A 17,377-nucleotide genomic window follows, 5' to 3' on the forward strand; every position below is an offset into this window, starting at 1 on the left:
GTCCTTATAACAGTACATGTTGTAGTGTTTAAATGTAAATTTTAATGTATCTTTATATTTCTGCTAAAGTTGTTAGCGCTGGTAGCGTAAGGTGGTGATTAACTTGAACAAACCACAACTCTTCAAACTTAAAAGAGCCAATGGCTGAGGATTAGCATTTGACTTGTTTTGTGTTCTGGTCCTCCTCAAGGTTGTGCCTCTGGCCTGCAGTGCAGTAGCAAGGTGGGGGGGCAAGCGGGGCAACCGCCCTGGGTGCTGAAGTGAAGGGACGCCAATAAGCACTGCCAGCTGGGGTGCGGGACAGAGCCACAAGCAGCTTGTTGGTGGAGTGTGGGGACAGGGGAAAGGCAGCTCCCACCACTGCATGCACTCTCGGGCAAGCATGGGGAGGGAGGGGGGCGTGTGCCCCCGGATCTGTGCGCAAGGCGACAGTGGGCTGCCGCTGCGGGCACTGCCCCAGGTGCCAAACTTCATTGCTACAGCACTGCTGGCGTGTTTTGAAAAACCTAACACCCAACTGGTCAAATCATCATCCAAGAGAGACAGAGAATCAGATTAACAAAGCTGCATGTCTAAAAAGGATACAAGAATGTGGTCTGGTAAACATGTACCTCTGGAGGGGTTCAGAAAGTTACTGGCATAGTTTGAGGCCCCTAGAAATGAAGGGGTGACATACATTAAAAACCATGGTGTTTATATTCAGTCTGCCCTGGTACAAGGGAATGGCGAGATCCCCAGCCAAAGGCTGGATAAACCAAGCCAAAAGGGGAATGAAAGAAGCCTGACCAGCAGGGTCAGGGCAGAAGATACATTTAGATCAGGGGTGGGCAATTATTTTGTCCCGCAGGCCACATAGGGAGTATTGAGTTGGCACCCACCTCCCACTGCCACCGCACAACAGCTGACCAAACCTCCTAATGTGGGATGGGCTGCAAGCGGGAAGGGAGCTGGTGTTGGGGCGGGCAGATGGCAGCTTCAGCAGGGACAGCTCAATCAAGACCCCATCTGCTACCAGCACTGCCTCTGGACTGCCCTTCTACCCCAAGATGGGGCTAGAGCTGCTGCCCAGCTTTGGCATCAGTGACCCAGGCACAGGGGTGGTGATGGCCAGGCAGAAGCTGCTGCTAGACACTGGGAAAAAGCGGGACGTGGCGGTGGGTGTGGCCACCTCCCACTTGCCACTGCCAGGGCCTTCTTGCTGTGGGTTGTGTTGTGAATCCTCCCTGTGGCAGAAAGCCATCTTTGTTTCTCTGCCAAAAACTCTGCTTTGTGACAATTGTGATTAGGATAGGCCCAGCAGAGGACACATACCTTTACCCTACCTCTTTGGGTAACCTGAGCTGGATACATTCCTGAGGGATGGGGGAAACCTGCTCCCTCTGCCTACATGATAGGCATCACATACCTGGGTGAGGGGCTTCCTTCCTGGTGGGCTAGAGTCAGCCCGGCAACTAGTGATGTATTTCAAATTGGTTGGCTCACAGCCAACAGGTGCTGGCCTCCATTGGACCAGGCAAATGAGGTCACAAGGGCTATATAAGTTAAGGACTGCCCGGGAGGAGGGGGCAGCAGCCATGAGGGATACTCAGGAACAAAGAAGAGCTGTACCATCTGAAACTTGCCCTCTCTCTCAAAACTCATGATCAAGGAACTGCCTGCCTCCAGAGGGAATCTCCACCTGACTCTGGATGATACTTATGAGTAAGCTACCTGAGATACAACTGGATATATAACTTGCAGTAATTCAGCTGAGAGATCAAAGGCTACCCCAGCCACAGGAGTTTGCTCTATGGAATTTCTCTGATATTGCTCTACCCTGTACCCTATTCTAACCCTACCCTCTGTAATCAATAAAGTTCTCCTTTGTACCTAGTGTGGGAGACTAATTGAGGGGTGGGTTTAATTATGTCCAGGAGGCCCCTTGGGTCTGCAGACTAAGGGAGACTATCCTTTTTGGCCCCCAACTTGGGAAAGTGCCCCAAGTTCTTGTATTGAGTCGAGTAGCCATAGGACAATTAGGCCTGTGCTTCCCAGAGGACACAGGCCCCAGACAGTCCCTTCTCGGGGTGGTGGCAGCACATGTTACCCCCGGACTCTGCGGTGGGGCTCGAAAGGGGGTCTGCCAGGGCTTAGGCGCCCCTGCAGAGGCACGTGGAGTCTGGAAGGTGGATGGGCATAGACAGGTGGGAGGCTCAACGCAGGAGCTCCCCCTACTGGCCCGCCACACTCCCCACTGCCATCACTACCACCTCTGGGCCACCCCGGGTTTTTAGGCCCAGCAGGGAGGCCCCAGCAGTGGTGAGGGGGAGGCAGCTGCACCTACCGCCAGGTCCCACTATTTCCCAGCACCCAGCATAGGGTGACCATTGGTCCTCTTTTATACTGAGCCATCCTGTTTTTAAACCCTTTGTCCCCTGTCCATTCCTGAATGAGGCATGGACTGTACACAGTTTTTCAGTTCATTCATTGAAATGCATATCAATCATTTGTCCTCAGGATTCTATTGGTGGTGCACAGCCAGGAGAAGCAGGGTACTGAGCCAGCCAGGGAGGATGGTGGAGGATCCCAGAGGTTGGTTCCTCTGTACCTGTGCAAGGAGCTGTGGCTGCAGTTCATGTGTCAACACAGCAAAAGCCAGGGCACTGTTGCATGCCTCAGCTCCCTGACCCTGGGCTGGGCATGTGTGGATGGACCTGGACCCCACAGGCAACTAAGCTGCACCCCCCCACACACTGCTTTTGTGTAAGGTAATGGCTTTGAGAGCAAGTGGGTGGAACACTGAATTTGTATCTGCTGAAAGGCAGATGGGACTGAAAAGAGGCTCTTGCTACTGTCTTTGCACCCACAGAGCAACCTGGTGCATCCCTGGGGTGCCCTGCTCAGCAGGGAGGAAGAGCCTTTGGCAGAGGGGCCTCTTGGCTCCCAGGCAGCTCATTAAGCCATTATTTCTCCTCTGTGCCAGGCAAACCTGCCTGTTTCCTGGGAGGAAAGGAAGGTCCTGCTGGACAGCTGGCTGCACTGCCACAGGCATCCAGTGCCCATTGACCCCACTCAGCCCAGCTCTGACCAGAATGTGCCCAGGGCACACTGCTCCCTGGAGGTGGCTGGCCTCAGCCCCCAACTCCATCATCTCTAGCTGTGCCATCATGGTGGCGCTGTGCCACACCGCTACCACCTCCTCCTTTCCGGAACGCTCTTGGAGCGCTCTGATTGGTTGTTTCAGTCAGCATTGTGATTGGCTGCTGAGACAACCAATCAGAGTGTGAATACAGTGTTACAGACAGACAGACTAAGGCTTTTATTATATTAGCATATTGCATGAGGGAACACTATTGGCTTAGAGAAACTGCAATAGGCTTGTTTCCTCGTGCCCAATCTCCTCCTCCTATTTTTTGGTTTAACTGGGGGTAGGAGGAGGTAGGTAGGTAGGGGGTGTGCGTGTGTGTGTGTGTGTGTACACGCAGTGTATTGTCAAAATGCTTACAGAACACTCTTAATATTCTTTTTCCTCAGTATTATTTACAGCACCTTAGATTATAACATGTGAATGTTTACGTTGCGCTTCATACTTTTGCACTTCTCTCTGCTTGATTGGATTTCATAGATTTCATAGACATTCGGGCTGGAAGGGACCCCGAAGGATCATCGAGTCCAGCCCCCTGCCCCAGGGGCAGGAAGTCAGCAGGGATCATAGGATCCCAGCAAGATAAACATCCAAATGTGTCTTGAAGGCGTTCCAAGTGGGTGCTTGAACCACCTCCGACAGCCGTCTATGCCAAACCTTCAGGCTTGGACAGTAAAGAAGTTCTTCCTTATGTCCAGCCTGAATCAGCCGCAGCGGAGTTTCTGACCGTTCGATCTTGTCATCTCTTGGGGTGCTCTGGTGAACAGACGTTCCCCCAGATCCTGATGAACACCCCTGATAACTTATAGGTGGCCACCAGATCACCCCTGAGCCTGCGCTTTTCCAGGCTGAAGAGTCCCATGGCTCTCAGCCTCTCATCGTAAGGTCTGTTTTCCTGACCTCTGATCATGCGTCTGGCTCTCCTCTGCACTCTCAAGCTTCTCCACATCCTTTTTGAATTGTGGCGCCCAAAACTGGACACAGTACTCCAGCTGTGGCCTCACCAAGGCTGAGTACAACAGGAGAATGATGTCCCGGAATTTGCTTGAGAAGCAACTATGGATGCAAGTCAGCGTTTTGCTTGGTTTACTAGCTGCAGCATCACATTGAAGGCTCATGTTCATCTTGTGGTCAATCATGACCCCCCCAAGTCCCTTTCATCTGTAGTGCTAACCAGTGTAGCACTACCAAACCTATAAGCATGCTGCAGGTTTTTTCTCCCCAGGTAGAGATCCTTGCATTTTTCTGTGTTGAACACCATCAGGTTCTCGTCCGCCCATTTCATGAGCCTGTCAAGATCTGCCTGGATCACCCTCCTATCCTCAGGTGTGGATACTTTACCCCAGAGTTTGGTGTCGTCGGCAAACTTGGCCAGTCCGCTTCTGATACCAATGTCCACATCATTGATGAAGATGTTAAAAAGTATAGGCCCAAGGACAGAGCCTTGTGGGACCCCACTGGTCACAGTGCACCACAACGATTGATTTCCACCAACCACCACCCTCTGGGTCCTACCGCAGAGCCAATTCCCCAGCCAGCGGATTGTGGTGAGGTTGAGGCCGCAGTTAGCCAGTTTTGCCAAGAGGTAATCATGGGACACCAGATGAAAGGCTTTTTAAAGTCAAGATATATGACATCAATATCTCCCCGCTTGTCCAGGTAATAGGTCATCTGGTCGTAAAAGGAAATGAGATTGGTCAAGCAAGACCTACCCGCAACAAATCCATGCTGGGTATCCCTCAGGATATTGCCGTCATCTAGTCTGTTAAGGATGGCCTCTTTGATAATCTTTTCCAAGACCTTGCCCAGGATAGAGGTCAGGCTGATGGGCCTGTAGTTTGCCAGATCTACTTTCCTCCCTTTCTTGAAGATAGGCACAACATTGGCCTTCTTCCAATCTTCGGACACTTCACCAGAGCACCATGAATTCTCAAAGATCCGTGCCGTGGCTAAGCTATGATGCTTGCCAGCTCCTTGAGTACCCTTGGTTGTAAACAATCAGGGCCAGCTGACTTGAAGGTATCCAGCCTCTCAAGGTGTTCCTTCACAAGGTCAGCTTCGATGGAGGGTAAGGAATCTCCCTCATCTGGGCATCCCTGTGGGCAGGGACATCCTATGGGACTGGTGAAAAACTGATGCAAAGTACCCATTTAGCAAGTTTGCTTTTTCCTGGGCATCGGTTGTCAGTTGTCCCATCTGGTTTAGCAGAGATCCAATGTTGTCCTTGCTTTTCCTCTGGCTCCCCACATATCTGAAAAAGGTCTTTTTATTGTCCTTGATATTTGTAGCTAGCTGGAGTTCCATCGCAGCCTTGACTTTCCTGGTTTGCTCTCTGCAGGTCCAGACCACAGCAGAGTATTCCTCTTTGGTGGTGGTTCCAGTCCTCCATCCTTGGTAAGTCTTCCTTTTAAGATGCAGGAGGTCCGCTAGTTCCCTGGAGAGCCGAGGGGGCTGCTGTGCCCTTTTGTTGCTTTTCCAAGACAGGATAGACTTTGCTTGTGCATCCAGGATTGCTCCCTTGAGAAGCAACCACTCGTCCTGAACTCCCCTCCCCTTTGGGTTGTGGTCCTTTAGGGCCTCACTGACAAGCCTCCTGAGCTTGTCAAAGTCAGCTTTCCTGAAGTCAAGAACTTCTGCATTACTGACTGACTTGCCAGCCTTACAGTGGATGGTGAAGGTGATCAGCTCATGGTCACTGTCACCCAGCTTCCCTTCGATCATAAGGTTGTCCCTGGTTGCCAGTACCAGGTCAAGCAGCGCTTTACCTCTCATTGGCCCACAGACTTCCTGTGTCAGGTAGAGGTCATCCACGCAAAAGAGAAAGCTTTGCGACTGCGCGGATTTGGCCGAGCATTCCTCCCATGAGATGTCTGGGTAGTTAAAGTCTCACATGACAACCATACACCGGGAGTGCGTGGCCTCAGCCAATTCCCTGGCAAACTCCTGGTCAAGCTCTTGACCCTGGGTAGGGGGTCTGTAGTAGACTCCCACCATAGTATCCCCTGTGCCATGTTCACCACAGCCTTTAACCCAGAGGGTCTCAAGTCATCCACCATGGGTGCCAATGTTGGCTTGCAGGGATGCATAGCTTTCCTTGACATAGAGTGCTACACCCCTGCCCCTTTTGTCCACTTGATCCCTCCTGTACAGGGTATAGCCGTCTATACCTGTGGCCCAGTCATGGGTGGAGTCCCACCAGGTCTCTGTTATCCCTATGACATCATAGTTATTTGCGTTTAGCAGGAGGACAAGTTCCTCCTGTTTATTCCTCAAGCTCCTGGCATTTGTATATAGGCATGCAAGTGTCCCCTTGGGGGCCCTAACCTTGCCTACAGTTCGTTCCAGGGCTGGGGCGGGTTCCCTTAAGTGCCTTGGCCTGCTGGCTTTGCAAGGGTTGCGCAGTGGGCCAGCACTGGCAGTAGTCCCCCCATCCCTCAGCGGGCTTAGTTTAAAGCCCAGTGGAGCAGGTCAGCCAGTCTGGCTGAGAAGAGCCTCCTCCCCAGTGGAGAGAGGTGGAGGCTGTCCCTTCCCAGCAGCTCACTGCCTCTCTCACCAAAGAGCAGATCGTGGTCATGGAAGCTAAAGCCTTCCCGATGACACCAGTGCTGCAGTCTTTGGTTCACTACCTGGATCCTCCTTTCCCTCCTCAGCCCGTAGCCCGAGACTGGGAGGATCGAAGAAAACACCACTTGCGCCCCCAGACCCTTTACCCCTGCTCCCAATTCCCTGTAGTGCTTCATGACCTGGCTGGGAGTGCTCCGAGCCATGTCATTGGTGCCCACATGGATAAGGAGCATGGGATAGTGGTCAGTGGACTGGAGGAGTTTAGGGAACTTCTTCGCAATGTCTCGGATGTGGGCTCCTGGGAAGCAGCAGACTTCCCGGGCTAACGGGTTGGGGTGGCAAATTACCCTCTCAGTCTCCCACGACAAATACTTTGCATTTTGTCTTGGGGAGAGCAGAAGCGGTAGCTACAGTAGAGCCTGTGTTGCCTGCAGGAGCTGGTGTTTTAGCAGGCTCTGCTGGGGCTGCAAGAGGTTCGTACCTGTTGCAAAGCTCCAGCGGGGCAGGGGCCTTGGTGCGGCGGGCCTTGGGGCCCTTGATAACTGTGGCAGGGCACTGTTTGTGCCTGCCACTTTAAGGGCCAGAAGGCAGCAGCCAGCAGGTGCCTGATTAGGGCAGCCATTTTAGATTCAGGGCTGCCCATATAAACAGGGCAGTTCTGATACTGGAGGTGAGGCAACAATACTGCCTGGCTGGAGGGCTGCTGATATCATTTGGAGGTAAGGGAGGAGCTGTAGGGGATGGATAGGAGGCTTCTGGTCCTGGGCATGACCTAAAACTGCACCCTGCTGGGAGTGGGTGGCTTGGTGGGGCTCTCAGTTGTGCAGGAGCCCCCAGGAAATGCCAGGCCAGTTACCACCCCGGTGAAAGGCGGGCTGGGGCGCCTTAACGCCTAGCCCCCACCACTAGGTGAGTTACTCCTTTGTTGGGAGGGCCCACAGGGTGGACCCTCAGAGAGAAAAAAAGGGCCACAGACTCACACCTGTCTGAACTTCCCCTGACTGGTCCATGCTGGGGCCAGGATGGGAAGGGTTGAAAGGCCAGGGGCCCACCGCAACAAACACCCAAGAGCTGAGGGCCTGGGGCTCCGACTGGCCTGGAGGTGGGCCTGGGCTAGTGAGTAGAAGGTCCCAGTGGGGGGAACACACCCGAAGGGGAAGTGGTTCAGGGAGCTATGTTGCCCGGTATGAAGGCAGATAAGACTGCCCGATGAGAGGAATCCAGGTGGGGTTCAATTAGGAGGATTTTGGGGCCTAGAGTGGGGGCTGGTGATTTGTGATAACACCTAGATGCCACCAGCGAGGCTTGGGCTGCGGTATAGGGGAGGAATGGAGCTGCAGATAGCGCCCCCTGGCATCAGGGCAGGAAATGGGCAGCCTCCCGCTTAATTAACATCTATTAATTAATTATACCAACAAGGCATGGCGGGAGAGAAGGCGGACAGTTAGCCCAGAAACGGGTGGGCGGGCCACACTGAGATTGGCCCCAAGGAGGCCCCCTGTTACAACTACCTTGGTCCAACCCCTGGGCTGGACAGTAAGGGAGGTCCCTGAGACCTCCCTTGTCCTGGAGGGAGACCGTGGTCTACCCTCCGCCTCCCAGGGGAGAAGGGCCTGGCAGTAGGAGTCTATCTCCTGCTCACAGTCCCTGATGCTGGAGCTCCTCCGGAGACCCTAAAAGGGAGCAGACCCCACAAGGGAAGGTGGCCATGCTCCCAGGCTCCAGAGCCTAAAAAGCGACAGGCAGCCCCCACAGGCAAGAGCCAGGGGCTCCATCTGCGTGGAGTCCAGAACCATGGGCCCCATCTGGGTGGCGGTCTCTAAGCTGCATGGAAAATAGAACAGTTTTATTTGCCACCAGTTTCTGGACAGCTTCACATTTGGGGTGTTTGTGCACTAGTAGACTGCTGCAATGTCTGCACTGGACAAGGGAATTTTCAAATGAACTCTTTCATTTATCCTGAGCTTTGCAAAAGTTTATCCTCTTCCGAAGCTAAAATGGAATCCTGGCCCTATTGACTAATTATAGTACAAACATGACCTAAAAGTATAACGTTAGCTGCTGATATTTAGAATGAGACCCAGCCATACAAGGACCCTGTTAAGAAAAATGTTGAGTAAGAATAATTAGCCATCTCTCACCAAATGAAAAGGCAATAAATATGTATTTAAATGGTCAAGTATATTAAAAAAAGATAAGCCGCTCTCTCGATTATGCTAAATAGATCAGAGAAAACTCGCCTCCCCTTTGAAATAACCATAGATTCATAGATGTAGGGTTGGAAGGGACTTTGCAGATCTTCTAGTCTGACCCCCTGCCCTGGGCAGGAGAGAAAACGGGGCTCAAATGACCCCAGGTAGGTAAACATCAAGTCTCCTCTTAAAGACCCCCAAAGTAGGAGCCAGCACCACTTCCCTTGGAAGTTGGTTTCAGATCCTAGCCGTCCTGACTGTGAAGTAGTGCCTTCTAATGTCTAGTCTAAACCTACTCTTTAACAACTTATGGCCATTATTCCTTGTCACGAGTGTTTCAAACCAGTCAGTGAGGTTTTATTTGAAAAATGGTCTGGTTTAACAGCAATTTGGATATGTTAGATCAAGGGTGGGCAATTATTTCAGCTGGAAGGCCACTTAATGAGTTTTGGTGAGTTGTTGAGGACCACAAGGGTAGTCTTGCCACTTCACAGGTGCTCCCGTCCCCTGGTCACCATCTTAGGACTGGAAATCCTGCCCCTGACCATTGCTAACAAAAGTCCCTCCCCCTTGCCTCCTAAAATCCTTCTTGGGGGGTGGGAGGGGAGTTCCCATTTGGAACCAGAAGAAAAACAAAACAATTCACGCACTAAAAATCAAACATCTACTACAACATATTTTATTTAAAAAAATATTTTTGTTCCCAGTGTACATGCATTTGCCTAGTGTATATAGACGTGATTGCACAATAGCTTAAAATAAAAGTCCAACTCTTGTATATTGCGTGTGTGAGGGGATTTGGGGGGTAGTTGGGGGTGGGGGGCAGGGGAGGGTGTGATTGTGTGTGGGTGTCAGGTGTATGGGTGTGTGTGTGGGTATGGTGGGGTGTACATGTGGGGGCCCCCCCGCATGCTTCACCCTATGGTACACAGCCCTCATCGCTGCTGGCAACAGGCCCTCGGGGTGCTTATGGCCCAGGCAGGCAGAGCCCCTAGACAGTTCTGGGAGTTGAACATGGCGGCAGGAAGCAGAGCCAGGCCAACCCGGTTCCATAATGCAGGGCTCCCCATAGCTCATGTGCAGCCAGAGCTGCGTGCTGCGGAGGAGGGAAGGAGGGCAGAGAGGAGGAAAGCAGGGGTGGAGAGGAGCCCTATGTGATAGAGTCAGTGGCCTGGCCCCACTCCCTGCCACCACGAGCAGCTCCCAGGACTCCACTGTGAAAGAGGGAATGTGGCGGCCAAGTCGGGCTCCCTGCCACTTCTGGCCAGGGTGGATTTGATTTAAATCAAATAGATATACATCATGATTTAAATCACTGGTCAGGAAGCCTTAATTTAATTATTGTTTTCTACAAAAAGTGCATTCTTGTGGACAGGTTTTCCCTTTCAACCATACCATTCCCTCACTAGATCTCAAATCAGTGGAGAGGCTATACTCAGGAACCTATCCCCAAGACTTCTGGAATATTCTGCTCAAATATTTCTCTTTTGTTTCTACTGCCCCTTTCTCCTTGCATTTATCTCCAGACTCCTCCCCCTTGCCCAGAGCTACTCCATCCACAACAAGCCTCTATTCATTTAACTTCTTGAAACTTTGCACTTTTAGAGAGGTAAGGGCTCGACTCTGTGTACACAAACTTGCAGAGAGACAACAGGGTTGATGGGTAGGTAATCAGGTCTGTTATTTCTCATCTTTATATACCACTGTTAGCAAGGATCTTATCCCTGGAGACACAAATTCACAGTTTGAGAACTGAAACTAAGCATCACAGAGATGCTTCATGGGATCTTCTAAACCAGTGGTCTCCAACCTTCTTAAGTATGAGACCACTTTTTGAATTAACATTCAACCCAGGATCTACCACACACCACCCCCTGCCCCCACCCAGCAGGTCAGTCAGTGGGGAGGTAAGTGGGGTGCAGATTGAGGCAGAGGTAGAACAAATTATTGGGGGGGGGTGGGGGGGAGAGGATGAGAGCAGTAGATCCTGGGTTGGACTTTAATTCAGAAAGGTAAGTCTGTGGGGAAAAGGGGTGGGTGGAGGGGAAATTGCCATTTGGGGGGTGGGGGCAGCAGATCAAGGCCCCAGCGGTGAGGAAGGGAGTGAGGCACAGGCAAAAGCAGGGGCTGGGGTGAGTGGGGCCCCATCCAGGCCAGGTGATGGGACAGGCGGAGGCCTGGGAGGCACATGTCCCCCCCTGTTCTGTACAAGGAGCGGAGGCAGTTGCCACTGCATGCTGGGCTTTGAACCCTGCTGCCCTGAGAGCTGCACGATGCCACATGTGCTACCGGGCAGACAGGAGGCATGGGGCTGCTGCAGCAAGGAGCAAAGCCCAGTGCGCAGTGGCAACCGCCTCCACCCCACATACAGATCAGGGGGCACATGCCCCTCGGGCCTCTGCTTGTCCCACCACCCAGCCCAGCCAGGGCCCCACTCACCCCAGCCCCTGCTCCTGCCTGTGCCCCACTCCCTCCCTCACCACTAGGGCCTCTATCTGCCCCCCTGCCCTCCACAGCAGTGAGGGGGGGAGGGAGGGAATGGTGCTGGGACAGGGGCAGGTGCAGGACGGAGGTGTGAGCGGCTTGTCTGGGGGGTGCCTAAGGCAGGGAGGGGGAGGGCACACCACGTAAGGGCATGGGGGCCTGTGTGCCCAGGATCGCACACGGGGGGACAGTGGGCTGCCACTGTGGGCTGGGACTGGGGGGGCAGTGCCAGGCTCTTCCCAACAGAGGGGCTGGGCTGTACTCGTAGCGGGCAGTGGCAATGCTGGGAGCGGGACTTGGGGGGCTATGGCAAATTTCTGGATGACTGCAGCACCCCACCCCTGCTCCCCTGTAGCTCCCTTCCCAGCACCAGCACCCCCCGAGCACAGCCCAGACCAGCCCCACCCCGGAAGAGCCCAGTTCTGCTCCCCAGCCCCAGCCTGTAGCAGCACACTCGCGTGCAGATCTGGGGGCACACGCCCTCCATGCCCTCCCGGGTGCATGCCCCCCACCTCTCCACACCCCCCAGACAGATCCACTTGCGACTCTGTCCCACACCCTGCCCCAGTTGTGCAGTGTCTTCCCCTGTCCCAGCCCCACTCCCTCCCTCACTGCTGCTACAGCTGCCCACACTGCCCCACGTTTGGCACGTGTCCCCCTGATCTGTGCATGTGGCAGAGGCAGTTGCTGCTGTATGCTGAATTTGCGCCTCAAGCCCTGCTGCAGCTAGCCTAGGAGTAGCCCGACACCACATGTGTCCCGCTGCTGGGCTGAGCCTTGCCCCCTGCCTACCTGGCATTGGGATGCACATGGCATTGTACCACTTCCGGGGCAGCTATGGTGGGGCTCAGGGCTCAAAGCACAGAGTGCAGCAGCTGCCTCCACCCCGTGCACAGACTGGGACAGCATGTGCCTCCCAGGCCTCCACCAGGGTGCGCACAGTGACAGGAGACCCTTGTACCCCTGGATGAGCCACCAAGGCTCTGATCCTCCTATCACCCAGCTTCACCAGGGCCCCACTCACCTCAGCCCCTGCTCCTGTTTGTGTCCCACTCCCTCCCTCACCATGGGGGCCACGATCTGGCTCCCATCCCTACCCTCCCTCCCTCACAGGCTGACCTGCTGACCTGAGGTAGGGGCACGTGTGCGCATGTGCACGAGTGCTCAGCACCCCCAGCACCCCTCAGATCAACTGTCTGAGTCTCAGCGATGGACCACCTCCGCCTTTTCCTCTGAGCCCCAATGCAAAGTTGTGCCCATGGCCACCCAGGCCAGCCAATCCCCACCTGCCCTCTTGGCAGTGCATGTGCAATTGGCCTGGAACATTACAGACAGACAGGCTTTTATTATTATTATTATTATTTTTTAAAAGCATCTTAACAAAAAGCAGTAAAAAAAATAAAAAAAAATAATTAAATGAAAAATTTGATTTTAAATGAAAAAAATCATTTTTTTTTCATTTATTTAAAAAAAAATCATTGACTTTTATCCACCCTGCTTCCAGCAGAGTCCTGGGAGCTGCACATGGCAGCACAGAGCGGGAAGGCCACCAGCTCTATTGTGTGCCACTAGGGAGAAGCCCCACACAAGTCCTGGAAGCTGCACGTGAGCCAGGGGGAGTCCCATGCAACAGAACTGGGCCAACTTAGGCTCCATGCTCCCACCAGCCCAAGCTCTGTGCTCCCACTCAGCTGCAGTTTTCCCCCCTGTCTGCACCCGCTTCTCTACCTGCTGCTGGGAATACTGCAGCAGAGACAGGAGGAGGATCTATTAGAGGTTGGGGGAGCCAAGCAGTTCCTTGGGCCATTGCGGCAGAGGCAGCAGCAGCTCTGCTCAAAAACTGTGCGCCAGCCACGGCTAGGATCCTTCCACACGAGGGCAGGAGTGAAGCCTGCTGCCCTGGCAGGAGTGGGTGGGGCTCCGTGGGCTGGGCCAGATGTAATCAGGTGGTGGGCTCCCACCCACAAAGCAGATGCAATCAGGTGGTGGGCCAGATCCGGCCCATGGCCTGTATTTTGCCTGCCCCTGTGTTAGATACAGGAATGACATTTTTTAATGTCTGTATTACAATAGCAGCTAGAAGTCTCAACTGAGATCAAGGTTTCTGTACCAGGCATTGTACAGACAACCTAAACTAGCAAGACAAAGAGTAGCAAAAAGGAAGCATTACTTTCTCCATAACACAGCTGGGAAACAGAAGCCCAGAGAGAGTTGAAGTGACTTGCCTACAGTCACTTGGAGCCTGTAGAAGTCAGACTCTGAACCCAGGTCTCCTGACCCCCACCCACTCTGCCCCCTAACACACACACCCCCTAAGTTAAAAAGCACACTTAAATGCGATTTTGCCCCTTAACACGGGTGTTTAAGGCTTGTCACTGATATGTTCTAAATTCATAGCCTTTGTTTGTGCTATAATATAAGAAAGATCATTTGGTGCAGGTAAATGAGGCATACCCTCATACAAAGAATAAGCCCCTCTCTATCAGGAGCCTGCAAGAAAAGAACACTGAAAAAACATCTTGCTTACCATCCCCTTCATCCACGACAGCTTGAATAACCACAGGGAACACGCCACGATCCAAGTCAAAATTCAGCTGAGGGGAAAAGAGAAGAGGCGTTAGACAATTAGAGGAAAGGTCCACATTATAATAGTCTATGAAAGATTTAAATTAAAGTTCATGTTTGGAAGCTGGCTTCAGGGAGCAGTAACAGGGAACTTTGACTCCTGAAAGCTGTTGCCAAAACTTGCTATTTGGTGGGTCAGTGCAACTGAACCACACTGTTTTAGGAGACAGGCTTCCACAGCAGAGAGGAGACTTTTTAGTGGGGCAGTAAAGGTGAGAAATTCCCTTGCTACAGGCATTAGCTGTACTTGTGCAGATGAAATTATTTATTCTCCTGAGGGAATAATCCTTGTTTTCAATGAACATTATAACTTCATAGAAAATGGGGAAAGCTTAAAATGCAGGCCCTCTTTTCAGGGGAGACTAAAAAACTGAATGCAGCCTACATATTAAAGATATAATGATTAAGCCAGAAACACAGCATACTTCTTCTATATCTTTAATATGTAGGCTGCATTCAGTTTGTTTAGTCTCCCCTGAAAAGAGGGCCTGCTCTTTATAACTTCATAGAAAATGGGGAAAGCTTAATGTTCATTGAAAACAAGGATTAATATCATGATTAAACCAGAAACACAGCATACTAAAAGGATCACATCAATGTATTGTTACTTTCCATCCACTCACATATACAAAGCTACTACTGCATGATTTGCAACAGAACAAAATTTCTAGAAAATCGCTACTGCCATTAGTTTTGTCCTGGAATATTATAACATCCCTAAATGCAGTGCTAAAGATTGTTTCCCATTATTTACGTAGCTGCAGTTCTAGTAACAGTCTACAGGCAGTCCTCGGACTTACGACACAATTGGTTCCTGAAAACCAGGAACCAATTAAGTCTTAAGTCAAAATGTTGTAACTCGGAACCAATTTTCTCATAAGAAACAATGTTATAAATGGGGGATTGGTTCCCGAACCAAGGCCTGATACCATATTTTCACCAAAAATACTCATCTATAATTGATCAAGTACAAAATTCTGGGGTAATATAGCTACATTAATGTATTTGTATTGGGGTGTCCAACCTTTTTGAATGTGGGGCTGGATTACGAACTTTTTATCACCCAGTGGGCCAGCGAACCATATTCAAAGACCTCACAGGAAGTGACATCACATCAGGAAGTGATATTGCATGACCTTTGACACCAATGAAGTTGCAGGAAGTGACAATGAAATGGGTCTGGAAATGTGGTTTAAAATCCAAAATAAAAACAAAATAAAAGCAAGAATGAAATAATACTAAACACTTGACTAAAATAAACACTTTTGCTTCTACTCAATTCTCAATGAATGAAAGAAGCATAATGCAAGTCGACAGAGCAAATGTGGAAAAGATATCAGCCAGAGTGGAAACTAATCAAAGCAACAAAATATGGGCATTTTTGAGAATAATCTTCAAGAAGATTTACTTTTATTGAATTAATAACTTGTTAGTAACACATCTGCTGCACAGTGTAAAAACAATGTGTACAAGTCTACTCTTATTAACTTTCTGAAAACTACAATGAACACTGATTTCTTTAGTGTGATACCTGGCATTGTTTCTGCTTGTACAAGTTATCAATATCTGCTGGCACACTTGATGAGGCGATGCGGAGTATTCCAGATAAATGTCCATCTGTCAAAAGTGATCTTGATTTTGTTTTTATGTTCTTCATTCTTGAGAAAAACTGTTCACAGCAATACATGCTGCCAAATAGTGCAATGAACCGAAGTGCATGATTCAATAGATTTGGGAAAGAGTGCCATGTAACATATTGACTATAAAATGTCAGTAGGTCATGTTCTACAAAAGCTCTCTTCAAAGCACTTTATTTTGGATGCCAATTAGTTCCATTTGGAACGCGTCAGAAGCATTGGTAGCATCCGTTCCAAATGGATCTGCAAACAGCTCCAACTCATTGCTGTGTTCCCTGAAATCCACAAATCTTTGTTTGAATTTATCCAGCAGACCGCCGATCAGTGCAGAATACTTGTCATGGTTCACAGTCTCAGCACATCTTGTTAATGGTATTGTGAAATGGGTGACATTCTTGTTATTCAACTGTATCTGTAACAATTCCAGCTTATGAATGAAGGATTGGATGTGTTCATACAGTCTGTTGACAAATTGATCCTTCTCTTGTAGTTTTAGATTCAAATCTCCAAGATACTTGGTGATGTCAACTAGGAATGCCAAGTCATTCAGCCATGCACCATTGTCCATGAAGCTGACATCTTTTCCTTTGTTCGTCATGAAGGTTTTAATTTTGTCAAGCAGTGACCAGAATCTGGCGAGTGTGGCTGCCCTGCTGAGCCAATGAACCTGGCAGAAGTATATAACATCATCATGGTCTGATCCTATCTCAGCACAAAATGCTTGGAACTGTCTATGATTAAGCCCCTTTGACATTATGAAACTGACTGTAGAAACAACCTTTTCCATCACATGTTTCATCTCCAGGGGCTTTGCACACAGTTGTTCCTGGTGAATGATGCAGTGATGTGTGATGACATCCTGAGGCACTGACTTGACCAGTAAACTGACAAATCCATTGTGCTTGCCTATCATCAGTTGTTAGACCACAGAGTTTGTCCTCTGGAAGGTTGAATTTCAACAAGACACGTTTCACTTCATTGAAAATGCCCTGACCTGTCATTTTGCTTTTCATTGGACATAAGTCGAGCAGTTCCTCAACAACATGGAATTGTTTGGTTACTCTTCATACAAAGAGTGCCAGTTGAGCTGTATCACTCACACCTGTGCTTTCGTCAGCCCCCAAGCTGTAAAACTGACAGGCACCAAGTCTTTTCATCAGTGAATCTTCAATGTTTGATGCCATGTCGTCTACTCTTCTAGCAACTGTCTGATGTGAAAGGCTGATATTCTCCACCATTGACTGTTTATCAGGGAATACCTCAGATGTAAATATGCCCAAGCAATCTTTCACAAACTCTCCATCAGACAATGGTTTCCCTCTCTTAGCTACTGCCTTGGATATCAAGAAACTTATCTTGGTTGCTGTCTCAGAATTCTGCCTCACAGCTTTGAAAAAAGACTGTTGCCCTGTCATGCTCTGTTTTAGAGAGTTCACCTGATCATTTCTAATCTGACCCACCAGGCTGTCAAATTTATTTGCATGTTTTGTACAATAATGTCACTTCACATTGTACTCCTTGCAGACAGCTACTTTCTCTTGGCAACTCAGACACAGGATGTTCCCTTTTTGTTCAATAACAAAAAAATCAGTGGTCCAACTATCTTTGAAAACTCGACATTCAGCATCAATTTTTCGTTTCCTCTGATTTGCCATTTTTTGAGCGTAGCGTAGGCCCTGTAGCTAGTAGAGCCACAATTAATTTTAGTCATAGAAAAACTAGTTTGGCAGAGACAGGTGAAGTTAAAAACA

The 17,377-nt window shown here is 50.2% G+C and overlaps 1 protein-coding gene across 6 annotated transcripts in view; it reads right to left on the reverse strand.

The window, feature by feature from the left end:
- The window catches only part of MGRN1 (mahogunin ring finger 1), a 171,339-nt gene that overhangs the window by 49,927 nt on the left and 104,035 nt on the right, over positions 1–17,377 (reverse strand). For all 6 annotated transcript variants that reach the window (XM_059716924.1, XM_014602232.3, XM_014602240.3 and 3 more), the window contains exon 6: positions 13,892–13,958. In XM_059716924.1, the coding sequence (XP_059572907.1) occupies positions 13,892–13,958 (67 nt within the window). The remainder of the gene's footprint in view (positions 1–13,891; positions 13,959–17,377) is intronic.

The sequence above is a fragment of the Alligator mississippiensis genome, chromosome 13 (assembly GCF_030867095.1).
Source record: "Alligator mississippiensis isolate rAllMis1 chromosome 13, rAllMis1, whole genome shotgun sequence".
NCBI lineage: Eukaryota > Metazoa > Chordata > Crocodylia > Alligatoridae > Alligator > Alligator mississippiensis.